The 14,283-nt window shown below is 39.2% G+C and overlaps 1 protein-coding gene across 3 annotated transcripts in view; it reads left to right on the forward strand.

Annotated features, from left to right (window-relative positions):
* Window positions 1-14,283, forward strand: part of CACNB2 (calcium voltage-gated channel auxiliary subunit beta 2) — a 356,001-nt gene that overhangs the window by 319,194 nt on the left and 22,524 nt on the right. For all 3 annotated transcript variants that reach the window (XM_058532512.1, XM_058532513.1, XM_058532514.1), the window contains 3 exons: window positions 2,915-2,995; window positions 3,472-3,530; window positions 12,708-12,817. In XM_058532512.1, coding sequence (XP_058388495.1) covers window positions 2,915-2,995; window positions 3,472-3,530; window positions 12,708-12,817 — 250 coding nt within the window. The remainder of the gene's footprint in view (window positions 1-2,914; window positions 2,996-3,471; window positions 3,531-12,707; window positions 12,818-14,283) is intronic.

A 14,283-nucleotide genomic window follows, 5' to 3' on the forward strand; every position in this document is an offset into this window, starting at 1 on the left:
TACAATTTCCATTCCTTGCCTTCTTTTACACACCACTTTCCACAGCCTACTATGCTATCTTTTAGAGTCCTACTTCCTGATGTCACCAAGTCCGGCACAATTATGGGTATATCGTGACACATAGATGTGAAGTGAAGCCTACTCTGCCCCAAACTTCCAACATCCTGAACTCTTTTCCTTTGCACACAAGTATTTTGCTCTGTGGAGGAACTCTCAAGTCATCCATGAGGTGTCAGATACTGAACTGTAAAGTTTGTTGGTGTTTTTTTTTTTTTTTTTTTAGTAAATTATGGTTACTTTTAAGTGGAAGACTGCAACACTCCACACAAAAATTGGAACACCTAGATTTTTGTGTTAACGCAGAAAGCCCCAGCTTGATGTTCATCCACAACAGTGAGCCCATCTCTCTGGTCCTGTCTTCTCGTCACAGCTAAAACTTGCAGCCAAGTGACTAACAGTGTTCATGAGGCAGAAGCCTAGAAAATCAGATTGCTAAGCCGCTCTGGATTTTACAGAGCAGTAACATGAACTAAAACCGTGTTAGTTAAGATAGGTTTTTTGAGGGCCGGCCTGGTGGTGTAGTGGTTAAGTTCGTGGGCTCCACTTTGGCAGCCTGGTGTTCGTGGGTTTTGGATCCCGGGCACGGACCTACACAGTGTTGATCAAGCCATGCTGTGGCAGAATCCCATAAACAAAATACAGTAAGATTAGCAACAGGTGTTAGCTGTGGGCCGATCTTCTTCACCAAAAAAAAAAAAAAAAGATTTTTTTGAAGTTTGCTTATTCTTAAATTCTAAAACTTTAGAAATGTTTATTACAGTTTTCCTACTAAATAAGCAAAACAAATAAGGTTAGCAGGAAAGGGTAGATAAAAATGATGGTGTCATTAGCAATAGGGCACAAAATACCAATATTCCATCAAATAAGGTAATTTCTGTAGCTACACTATTGATTAAGAAGCTGATTGATTACCAGCATGGGTAACCCCTTGCTAGTTGGCAGTCACAGATCGAAGGAACCAAAAACCTGTCAAATACTGGGCCACTTAATACATAAAAGCTTGAAATAAAATTTCTTGGTAGCTGTTACTAAAATGCATGCAATTTATATTCCTAATTCCAAGGATGGAAAAGGTATTCTTATACTGCATAGTTATAAGGACTTGGCTTCTAAACATGTTCAGTATGATCCCAGGTGGTATAAATGTAATAATTTAATAAATATGCTTATGATGCCTTCGGCACCGGTATTCATTCTTCTTATGTTATTGATTATGTGGTCAACTTCAATGTCGAGTTCAAAAGCAAAAAAACAACCTGAGATTCAATGATAAGATTGTTTTCCATGTTTTAGGTTGCTTTTAGAGTGGTGCTTGTGTGGCATTTGTGCTGTCACTGTATTGTGTTTGTCTTTTTTTTTTTCCTGTTTAAAAATGTATTCTACCTTTATTGTATCTATTAAAATTAATTTTGAACACTAGGTAAAATTTTAAGCAGTAAAATTTGACAGCACAGTCACAGTAATATTTTCTCCCCTCTGATTCTATTTCTCTATGAGTATTTGGCGAAATCTCAGGTGGAAGCTTTTGAATTTGAAATGCTTTTTAATTTCCCCCTTAAGCAAGTTCAATTCAATCGAAGTCAGCAAGTTTTTTTAATGGGCAATTTTAAGCACAATAAAATGTTCTTGAGCAACAGGCTGATGCAAAAATTACATTCACATTTGCACAAGTTTATCAAATTCTTAAAATAGTTTAAAGAATATTTTTCTTTTGGTCTATGTGACTCTTAAAATATATTTTTTCAGATACTCCTTAATGCAGAAAGTTTCACATAACAACGATTTGTTTATCCCAGTGTCTAAGGCCATCTCTCTCTCTCTCTCTTCTGCATTAAAAAATGTCATTTTTTGGGTCAGTTTAACATTTTCTGGTATTGAAATAGCCAATTTTAATATAATCAAACAAATTAGCTGTTATCTAATTTTTTGGGAAAAATTTTATTTTAATCATTTTATTTGAAGCAGTTAAGCCAAAAAGTTTTGAAAATTTTTTAAATTGCTACAGAATTTAATAAATTATAAATAAATAATTGTGGAAAGACGTAAGTTAGTTATGTAACAGAAAAACTACCTAGCCTGTTCTTGAGAAGCATATTAGAGACGCACGTTGATAATGAACATTTTGAGGCTACTGAAACATACTTGATTCGCACACATTAACCACCTTCCCTCCAAGACACATAAACCTTACGTTTTAAGCGTTTAAGTTTCAAGGTATAGAAACCCAAAATCCAAAAACATTAATCACTAAGCTGTGAATCGTGATGCTGATTACTGTTTCCTGGAACAAGCATGCATGCTAAGTTAAACTCTCAGTAAAATAGGAATTTTCAAGTATTTGGTAATGAGAGTTACAATGTTTTGAAATTCGGTTTTATCCAGGTAAGACAAACATGTGAGAGGCAAAGATAAGAAGATCTTTCTTTTCGCCATAATTAGCTATGTTAGGTCTCATCATTTGACTCTTCAGAAAACTCAAACGCATCTGAAAAGCAGTATAACTTCCAGTCGAGCGTGAAGCGCCTATTCTGCATGAGGCATGTTTCTGTCTGTTCTACGAACTGGTTTATGTTCAAAGTCAGCAGCTCCTGCTTTAGGAACTAATACATCAGGAGCATTTCTGGAGGAAAGCAAGAAAACTGTAGACAACTCAGTTAACTTGAACACTTTAGGAAAATAAACGCACCAGTCTTTGATTAGGTTTATTTAGGAAAGAGGCAAGTAAAAAAAAAAAATTGACATGTCTGGAAAGTTAGTGCCTTGGATTACAAAGTTCAGAAAGAACAGTTTATGCATAAAATATTTAAGTTCCCCCTGTCTGTTAAACATCTGAAGGCCTCTCCTCTCTCTGCAGACAGAGCACACTCCTCCTTATGACGTGGTACCTTCCATGCGACCAGTGGTCCTGGTGGGCCCTTCTCTGAAGGGGTATGAGGTGAGTAGTTGCCCTCCAGAGTACACTTGACCTTTGCGTGCTGAACTGCTTTGTGACTCCACCTCCCTGTCCTGACTCTTGAATTTAGAACCTAAAGGGCTCTAGCAGCAAAGCATGTTGTTTTTCGAGCTGTGGTATACATCGCTTCCTGTTTTGTTCTGTTTTGTTTTCTTGTCTCTTGCTTTGGAGATTTCTGCTAGCTACAGTTTACTCGGTTCCGGGAAATAGTATCAAATGGAGAGTGACTGAAACCACTTGCAATGTAATTTATTGTCACTGAAAGGATACGTTCGGGGAACTTGGTCTTTTTTCTTGTCATTGTATCAGAACGCAGCAACAGAAAAATGTGGCAACCTCGCATACTGCTTTTTCCAAATGGGAAGCCCAGGTTTTCATACATTAAGAGGAGTAAAATTATTTTATCATAATTCGTAATATTTTTATCGTATCTTAATTTCTTGCTTGCTCAATTGCAGGTCACAGATATGATGCAAAAAGCGTTGTTTGATTTTTTAAAACACAGATTTGAAGGGCGGTAAGTATTTCAGAATACTAGGTTTTGTGGATTCCGTCTTGAAGATGACAAAACCCGGGTGGGATGGGCATATGATTCCAAGAGAAAACTACCCTCTGAAGTCTCTGTGGTGACAGGAAATAAGGTCCGTTCAGTTCAGTCTGATTCAACAACTATTTGTCGTGTTTGTTCGGCACATCCTCAACCCTGGATAATCCAGCTCTCTGTTCCTGCATCTGCATCCGTAAGCTGAACTTGGCCATATCCCTGCTGACTAGTCTCATCCTAAACTCATGATCACCTGGCCCTCAGTGCTGCCCAGAAATCATACTAAATATCCCTCTTCCATTCACTTTTCTGTTCTTCGAAAAGACCTTCATACCATCCCTTCTCTCCTCAGACCTCTAATACCTCCTTCTCATCTCGCTTTCTCCGATGAACTTGCTTCCTATTTCATTGAGAAAATCGAGGCAGAGAGGAGCATCCAGGAGTTCCCACCACCTCACCTATCCCCACTTGCATGTTTGCCTGAATGCTCTGCTTTTTCTCCTATTACCATGTTCCCAGCAATGGCCAACCCACCCACTTGGGTGCTAGATCCCCTTCCCCAACCCTACCCTGACACAGCCATAACAATTCTTGCTTCTCTCTCCATCAATATTTCTCTTTCTATCAGAAACACCATCAGCATATAAAAATGTAGTTATTTCTTCCTTTGACAAAAAAATTTGCCCTCATATTCCCCTCTAGCTATCCCATTTTTCTTTACAGCAAAAATCCTTGAATGAGTTGTGTATCCTTGCTCTCTTCTTAGTCTCTTGATGAGGTTACTCCAGTTACGCTCCCATCGCTCAGCCAAAGCTAGTCATGTCAGATCACCAATCATCTTCACATTGCTAAGTCCAGGGGTGAATCCTCAGTCCTTCTCTCAGTTGACATGGTGGACTACTCCATCCTCTCTTAAATACTTTATTTGCTTGGTTTCTGGAAACACATTTTCCTGGTTTTCTTTCTATCTCACTAGCTACTCTTTTGTCTCCTTTGCTAGTTCGTCTTCATCAGCTAGACATCTTGGAGATCCCAAGGGCTGTCCTTCGGTCTTCTCTCTCTTCTGTCTACACTCCCTTCTTTGGTGATTTCATTCCATGTCAGACTTTTAAATAGCATTCCTTCACTGGTCTCTCTTTTGAATTCCTGACCCATGTATCCAACTGCCTCTTCAACATCATCACTAAGATGTCCAATGGACTTCTCAAATTTAACCTCCCTGCTCCCCCCTAAAACTTGCTCCTCTCATAGTCTTCCATATCTCAATTAATGGAATTAGCTCAATTAATTAATTAGCTTCTTCATCTTTCAGTCCCAAGACCATTCAGCCCCAGATCATTGAATCATTCTTGACTGTTCTTTTTTTTTGAGATGATTTACTTATTTATTTATTTATTTATTTATTTGGTGAGGAAGATTGGCCCTGAGCTAACATCTGTGCCAGTCTTCCTCCATTTTGTATATGGGACACTGCCACAGCATGGCCAGATGAGCAGTCATAGGTCCGTTCCCGGGATCTGAACCTGCAAACCCCGGGCTGCTAAAGTGGAGCATGCAAACCCAACCACTATGCCACCCGACCAGCCCCGTCTTGACTGTTCTTTTTCTCTTACATCCCACATCCAAATGTTGTTATCTGTATCTTCAAAATACATCAAGAATCTAACCATTTCTCACACATCCTCTGCTATCCTTTTGGTCTGAGACACCATCATCTCCTCCCCGGATTATTGCAATAAATAGCCTACTAACTTATATCTTTGCTTCTATGATTGCTCCCTTAAAGTCTGTTGTCAATTCAGCAGCCTAACGACCCTGTTAAACTGTGAGCTGGATCTCGTCACTCCTTTGTTCAAATCCATCCAATGACTTCTCTTTTCACTCAGAGTGAAAACCATAGTCCTTATGGTGGCCTATAAGACCCTCTATAGTCTGACCATTCACACCCCTAATCCCCTGATTACCTTTGACTTTACCTCTTACTACTCTCCCCCTTGTTCATTCTGCTCCTGCCGTGAGTGCACTCTGTTCCGTGAGTGTTCCAGACAGCCAGATACATGCCCACCTCAGGGTCTTTGCACTCACAGTTCCCTGTGCTAGGAACACTTTTCCCTCAGATATTCTCCTTGGTATATGTGTGCGTACACACACACACACACACATACATACACACACATATATTCTCTCTTCCTTCTCTTTTTCCCTATAACTATTTTATATATTTTATTTATTAATTTTGTTTGTTGTCATTGTCTCACAGTTAGAATATAAACTCCATGAGGACAGGGGAGTTTTAATGTGTTTTGTGAACTGTGGTATTCTCAATGCCTAAAACAGTCCTCAGTGTGAACAATGAATGGATGAATGTTGAATGAATAACTGCTGTGTACTCCTTGCTAGAGAAATGCAGAGATGTTGAGGCCATTCACTGTCTTGGCCTATGAGGAGCTCATGTGTAAACCATAAACTGAGACTTGGAGCCGTAAAATATAAAGTAAATGCAAGGGCAGCTCGACACGTATGTGTCCAAGATGGAAGTAGCATAAAGGGAGGAGGGGTTAACACTGACTTAGGGATGTCAACATCCAAGAAGGGTTTTTAAATAGTACCTAAGATTTCACCCAGTGAATTAGGAGGAGAAGGGCATGTCCAGCAGAGGGTGTAACATGTGAAGGCATCAAGGTGTGACACAGCATCATGTGTAAGGCAAGCCACCTAGAGGTCTTCAAGTCAAGTCTCTAGGCAGGGAGTGACCGGTAACAAAGCCAGGGCCATGTCTAGGGTGTCATGTTGATCAGCTTAGACTTAATCCTTTCCCTCTCTTTCCCTCCCCCTCAACTTGCTTCAACAAATATTTACTGAGCCTATTCTGTGTGCCAGGCAGTATGAGGAGCAAAATCAGACAAGGGCCTTGGCTTCATGGAGCTTACTTATAGTCTACTGAAAGGCAGCCTTGAATCTAATAACAAGTGGACATCATAGTAAAGGTTAAGGCAACTTCCAAAGCATCCAAGATATGATAGGAGTGTAAAATGGAAACTTGAAAATTGAAACTAGGGGTAGATTATTGGGGACCTGGGAACATACAAGGCTAGCGTATTTTTGCTAATACTATCTGTATTTTTAACAAGATGAATTTAGTGCCTCTCTTCTCCACATTCCTTTCCTTCTCCCAGAGTAACAATACAAGTACAGTAGATGATATCTGTAGGTTTCAGTGTTTAGATTTCTTAATATAGTACCTTCTCCCTTGACCACACCTGCTTCTACAGCCATTTATATTGACTTTTGGCAGGAGAGGCAGGACAAAGAGGGAAACTTTTACAGCAGGACAGATATTGTTAGTAATCAAGTAAAAGACTGAAAAAAATAGAAAAAGGAAAAAAGAATCTATGTTCCAAGGTAAAAAAAAAGGCTTTATAATCAAAGTCTACCTAACCAAATGTGCCTGGTTAGATTTTTTTTGTTTTCCATAACTTTATGAAATATATTTTATTTTGTGCCAGGAAACACGCCTTGGTCCTTGGGCCTTTGGCTGGGTCCAGGTCTGTCAGGCTCTGGCCAAGCACAAAAGGCAGACCTCTAACAGGGCCCAGTTAGCTTTCACGTTTTCATTCTTGGCTCTGTCACTTATCACAATTTGGAATTGTCTCCAAGAGCGTGCAGACCCAGAAAATTCTGCTAGACTAGCACTATGCTTTCCGTGACTGAGTTAGCCCACTGCCCTTTCCTAAATGCCAAAGATGGGGAAATGAGATGGAATTTCCTGACTTACCACTTCTTTTTAAACCTGAGTAAGTTTTAAATTTGGAAGATCGATTCCACCATAGGGTGTATCTTGGACCCATGTTCTAAAGTATCAGCCATTCAGATTGATTTCATTTAAGAAAACAAATAAACAAAATATCAGAATGTTGTATCAATCTTTTGTTTCTGGCCAGAAGTAATTTTCATATGGCTTTATTAATGGACCTGCCTTGGCTTGTCTTGACTCATAGCGCTGAAGTTCAACGTTCTAGGCCTGTGATCATCAAAGGAAGTAATAGGCTCCATAAGGCAGAATGTTTCAGAAAGCCATACAAAAATGTAACTTTTTTACCCATGGCAAGACATTCAGAGTAACTGAATAGTTAAATGTCTTTGCTTTGGGCAAGCCAAGACAGCAATAGAGGGTGGGAACTCATCAGAAGTGTCAAGTATGTCCAATTCTAAATAGATACACAAATTCTAAAAGGGAAAAATGAATTACTCCTTAGTTATCTACTTAAAAAAACACTAAATTTATTTTTTAAAAAATTAAAGCCTAAGAGGGAGAAAATATGAAAGGAAGTGTTAGTGATGAAAAGATTCTTGATAGGAATTCGTTTCTGTTCTTAAACCTAGTTAAGTTCATTTGTTGAAGCCCTGGAGAGTTGTCAAATCATGATCCTAGTTAAAATAGCATAAGGGTGTCAGGTCAAAGATGATAAATCGTTATCCTTTCTGTTGTGTGCAATAGAGTAGCCCATTTAAACCGGATCCTCCGTAACCAACTGCCTCATGTAAAAAGCAATCTGGATTCACCTTGTAGGACAATGACAGGTAAATTAACAAGAAAATTGAGGACAAGAAGGAAAGCTACCATCAGTGATGAATTTGGCTTCCTCCCCAGTGACTTTGAAAATGCCAGCTCTTATCTTAGCACTGAAGTGTCAGAAGGTGAACTGAATTGCTGGAGGGATATGTACACGTTGAATCTTATGCACTCGAATCTTATTGGAAGTCAGTCATCCTGGGAAAGATTACATCATTTTATTTTGTCATGTGGTAAATTTACTTAGATGTGAGACAACTTCTTCTGAGCTGGTGGTTATCTACTCTGGCTGCACGTTAGAATCACCTGCAGTGCTTTAAAAATAAAACAACATAAAACAAACAAACAAGGGCTTATATCCCATCTGTGACTAACTGAAACCAAATCTCTAGGGTGGGACCTAACGTAACTTTAAAAGTTTAAATGGCAATTTTGATATATTGTGAGAGTTGAAAACCACGCCCCTAAATTGAATTGTCCCCAGAATTTTGCTCTTAGGATTTTCAAGGTCTGTTTTTTGGTGGAACCTCAAGTAATGACAATTCCCAAAGCATAACTTAAGGAGTTGGGATAGGATAGTGACCTGTCTTTGCACAGCCTACAAAGCTAACCGTGTAAGCATGTCAGTGGAAGCCTGGCTGAGCAATACCATGTGCAGAAAGAACAAAGCATGTGGGACAAAGAGGAAGGTGTGTTGTTACAGAAAATCCTGTCCTTCCACCAAATCAATTCCCCTAGGCCAACTGCGAGACACTCCTGAGCAGGTTTTGTCTGTCTTGTCACCACTGTATCGCCAGGATGGTGTCCCCCCACATGGCAGCCTGCCTCCCAGTGAGTGTCCAGGACTCTTTAGAGGCACAGCCCCAGATTCTGGTCATCAGCAGGGCTTGGGTCCCACTCATTGGACTAGTGTAATGCCCAGCTCTTCAGGTACTCACCCTTCCCTCTGCCTAGAACACTCTGCCCACCATATCCACGTGGCTCGATCTCTCACTTCCTTCAGGTCTCTGACCAAAGGTCACCTATTCTGAAAGGTCTTCCCTGAACACCAAAAATATACCCTCCATTGTACTCCATCTGTATCCTCATTATCCTGCATAATTTTTAATGGCATTTATTACCACGTAACATCGGACACCTGTTTGTCTGCTTCCCTCCACTCTCCTCTCCCTCCACCCCACAAGAATTGAGTTCCATAAGAGCACCCTGAACAATGATTGGCACAAAGTAAGCACTCAGTAAATCTGTGTTGAATGAATGACTCCCTCCGTGGCCATGCGGGTACTCAGCATAAACAGACTACTATCTCATCACCCTACTATTACACCCCCCCGAAAACAAAAACATTTTAATTACTAAGCATTGGGTTGTTCCCACATATAGCCTGATTTCACTTGTGAATGCATTGTGAAATAATTTTTAAATTGATGTGTTTAGTGTCTCTTTTCTGGTTATTGCTTTCTACATCTTAAATAAAATTTTCAGCAAAATACAAAAAGCTTAAAAATCTAGTAGACTTATTTTTTAAAAATAGCAGTCCCACTCAGCCATAAAGAGAAATGAACCATTGATACACACAACAACATGGATGGATCTCAAATCCATTATGCAACGAGAAAGTAGCTCAACTCAAAAAGCTACAGTGATATTCTGGAAAAGGCAAAACTATAGGGATGGAAGACAGCTCTGTGGTGGCCAGTGGTGGGGTAGGGGGTAGGGTTAAGTACAAAGGGGACAGGACAAGGGAATATTGGGGGGTAATGGAACTATTCTGCATCATGAATGTGGTGGTGGATACAGAACTCTATGAATTGGTCCAAACTCTTGGAATGGTACACCAGAAAGAATGAATTTTATGGTATATAGATAAATAAAATTTTTTTGGCAAAAGTCAGTAGTCCCTTTGCACACTTTACTAAATGCCCTGCTCTCCAGATGGCAACCACTTTTAACTGTTTTAGCTGTATCTTTTCGTATTTACTCCTTGCCTCTAAATAATGTGCTTAATTTGCTACTAGAGTTTTCAGTGTTAGGCATTATCTATTGACTCCCTACCATGAAGAATATTTAGCTTTCTCATGCATGTTCTTCCTGTCTTTCCCATACACATACCTGCATACATCTCATCCTCCCATCTCCCAAAAGTTGAATCAGAATTTTGGCTGGTTCTATATTTAGTATTTATTATGGCCATGTAAATGATATTCAAATGAGCCATGTTATATACTATAATTATTTTTCTTGTGTATTTTCTTTGTAGTTTCTATGAGATATATCATTTTACTTTTTACGCTTGCTTAATTTTCTGTATGTCAGGCACTAATTCAACCCCAGATTCTCCCCCAGTTGTCTAAAGCTCCGCACAGTATACTAAATGTATCCAGTAGTCTCTGTTTTGTCTTCTTGACCCTCTCTCTGGGAGCGTTCTGGCCTGCTCCAGTCTGGACAGTTTCCCTCTGTGCTGGGTGCACATTTGTCATTCTGGGACATTCTTCATCATTACGCTTGGAATTACTTTCACCTTCCTTTTAGGTTGGAGCCCCTTTTTCCTAGATCCCTTTATTTCTTTCAAGGTTCACCCTGTTATTTCAGTCAACAACATCCTCCAATAGTTTCCCTAGAAAGAGTACATAAAAACTTCTAGAGACCCTGAATGTCTAAAAGTGTCTTTAATCAGCTCTCCCACTTTATGGATAATCAAAATGGTTATGGAATTCTGATTGGAATAATTTCCCCTCAGAATTTTGAAGGCTTTTGCTCCATTATCTGCTGGCTTCCATTGCTGCTGTTGAGAAGTACAAAAATTTGAGTTCCTCACCCTTTGTGTGAGTGAGACCTGTCTTTTAGGTTTTTCTTTGTCCCCAGTGTCATGAATTTATGACTATGTCTTGGTTTGGAACTTTCAACTTGGACTTGTGCTGGACCCTTTCTGTTTGGAAAATCAGACTCTCAATTCTAGAATTATTTTTTCAGTTTTCTCTTCTGTTTTCTTTATTCTCTTTTCGTTTGGAACTCGTGTTTGGAAGTTGAACCTCCTGGGTAGTTCTCTAATTTTCATACCTTACGTCCCCTGTTTTCCATCTCTGTCTTTTTTGTTTTACTCTTTAGAAGATTTTAATTTTATCTTTTAGCCCTTCTTTTGAGTTTTCATTTCTACTGTCATATTTTTAATTTCCAAAAACTTTTTCTTATCCTGAGTTTTGAAATAGAAATTTGTTCTGGTTTCATAGATATCGTCTCTTAGCTTTCAACTTTGAGTGTTATTCATAGTTGGTTTTTCTCTTTGTTTTGGTCTCTCATGTTAGATGTTTTCTTAAGATGCCCAGTGAACACTGGACTGCTATGCTCAGATTTAAGAATGGGGCATCAAATATCAATTAGAACTTCTGTGCTCATAGGTGGAGCTTGTAAACTTTGTGCTTCCCTGAAGGACAGCATCACTGGACAATCTATATGGGAACCCACCAAAGTCATTGTCTTTGGGTCTTTTCTCTTTGGCGGTCAGATTCCCCAGAGAAGAATCTCCTGACACCTGGAGGATATAACCTTGGCTACCAAAATTCTGAGATGAAGAAGAGGGCTGGGAGCTCAGCATTTAGAATCCTTTCTCTTCTAAATAGTGTGTATTCTCTGTCCTCGCTCTGCCTAGGGTCCCATGGGCAGAGGCCCTCTGTTTTATTGCCTGTCAAGGCTATATATGGTGGTCTTATATCACATAGGGAAAGGATGATCACCTAGTGGGTTGATGGAGAGGCGAGGTGGAGACTCTAACTCTGAAACAGACTTTTAACCAAACTTCCTGTTTTTAGCCCCCTCTTCATCCTCTTCTTCAGAGGTACTGTGAGCCTTCTGTTTTGCTCCACACCTTTTCCCACTGCCGGCTGGTATATTTGGCTGTCTCCAGTCTAAGTCATTTACTATTTCCAGCTCCCACATTTTCTTGTTCTTGTTTCTACCCTATCTAAAATGAGCCCCCTAACTCATTATTGTCTGTCACAACACCCTCTATGTCCACTTCACAGCAGTCATCTTAACCTTTAATCTTATTATTATTTTCTTATTTATTACGTATCTCTGCCATTAGATTCTTCACTCTCTGAGGGAAGACCATGTTTGTCTTGTTTTTATTTATTCTTCATGCCTATCACAGCACCATACTTATGGGAGGGATTATAGCACAGGGACTATGAATATAGGCTCTTGAGAGTTTGGGTTCAAATCCCATTTTGAGTAAATATATAGCCTTGGATAAATAATATGCCAATGGCTCATTTTCTTCACAGCAACAGTGGGAAAATAAGAAACCTCTCTGCTAGAGTATTTGGGATAATTTAATGAGATAATCCAGGTAACAAGATGATGCTTAGTCCGTGCCTGGCACTTGTAAGCAACCAATAAATGCTAAGTTAGGTGGCTACAGGATAAAAAAAAAAAGAACAACTAAGTGCCCCAACAGTTTTGGTTTGAAAATTTGGTCACTATATATATTTCATACTTAGATGAATTTTTGGCATGTGCTCTGTCCCTTTTTATTCAATTAATAACCTCGGGGTCTTCTGTTACTTTTTCCTCACCAGGATATCCATCACAAGGGTCACCGCTGACATCTCGCTGGCCAAACGCTCTGTGTTGAACAATCCCAGTAAGCACGCAATCATAGAAAGATCCAACACAAGGTCAAGCTTAGGTAAGCCTGTGCTCTAACGAGCTTCTCTCCTGAGGCTGCCAATGAGATGATAATTCCGTGTGTCATAGAGCAGAGAAGAGACAGATACATGTTGCCAGTAGCTAGTGCTATAGTCTTAGTGATTTCATGGTATGGAGGGATTTGTTATGATAGTTTTGAGTTAAAAATTCCACAGGCTGTCAGCATTAATGTTTTGGTTGTGGTTTGTTCTCACTAATGTAAGCATTGGTGTCTACAGACTTGAGAAACTCGTGGCTTTGCATCAGTGATACCATGAACAAGTTTATTAACACTTTAAGGCCCAGTTTCTTCATCTAAAAAAAAAAAGAGATAATATTAACTACCTTGTAGAATTATTGTAAGGATTAAACATAGTATGTCTTCCATAAGTGATAGCTATTATCCCACATCCCTCAGTAATTGAATTCTACTGATGATTATATCATATTTAGGATAATGTGTGTATGTGTGTGTTGAGATTAATAAAGGATGAAGTCAATTCCTGGCCATTTTCCACTGATTGATATCAGTACTCCTGTTTTACTTGTAAAAACAGTGTAGAAATTTTAGTTAATGTGTTTACAGGGTCGTGTTTGGGTATTCCATGTACTAGTTTGATGAAATGAGACCCTTTGGCAGCTATTTCGTCTCTTTGGCACGTGCTTGGAGTTTTAGGTTAATTGCTGTTACGCATGTAACTTACTGGGTTGTTAGGTTTCTGTTTTTATGAAGTCAATTTGCTCAGGGTTGTGTGAGATCTTTGATCTTAGTTAATTTTTTTCTATTTATATGTTAAATATATAAATCTTTTGACAGACTGGCTTTTAACATAGAAGTTTGTAGTTTGCTCTGAAATAAGTAAACAATAGAGAAACTATTAAAAATAGTAAACTTTATCTGTCAGTAATGAGTATAATACTTCATAGAACTCAGTTTTGTTCTTTACCTAAAAACCTCTAATTAACTAAACTTCAGTAATATAGCTTTAGAAATATATTGGGGGGAAAATGTGGTCATACATCATGTTTATAGTGATTTCTTTTCATATCCTTATCATCTGTGACCCTCAAAACTCTTTCAATACTTTTTTTTTTGTATGTGTGAGGAAGATTAGCCCTGAGCTAACATCTGTTGCCAATCTTCCTCTTTTTTGCTTGAGGAAGAATGTTGCTGAGCTAACATCTGTGCCAGTCTTCCTCTATTTTGTGTGTGGGAGGCCACAACAGCACGGCTTGATGAGCAGTGTGTAGGTCCGCACCTGGGATCTGAACCCACGCACCCCAGGCCGCTGAAGTGGAACATGTGAACTTAACCACTACACCACCAGGCCAGCCCCTCTTTCTATGCATTTTTGATGCTCACGGTAATTGTTATGAAATGCTCATGTCATTGACTCAACTGCTTAACAAAGTCAAACAATGTGTTTGGACTCATCAGTTGAATCAGTGGCATAACAGATTTGCTTA

This window comes from Diceros bicornis, chromosome 36 (assembly GCF_020826845.1).
Source record: "Diceros bicornis minor isolate mBicDic1 chromosome 36, mDicBic1.mat.cur, whole genome shotgun sequence".
Classification (NCBI taxonomy): domain Eukaryota; kingdom Metazoa; phylum Chordata; class Mammalia; order Perissodactyla; family Rhinocerotidae; genus Diceros; species Diceros bicornis.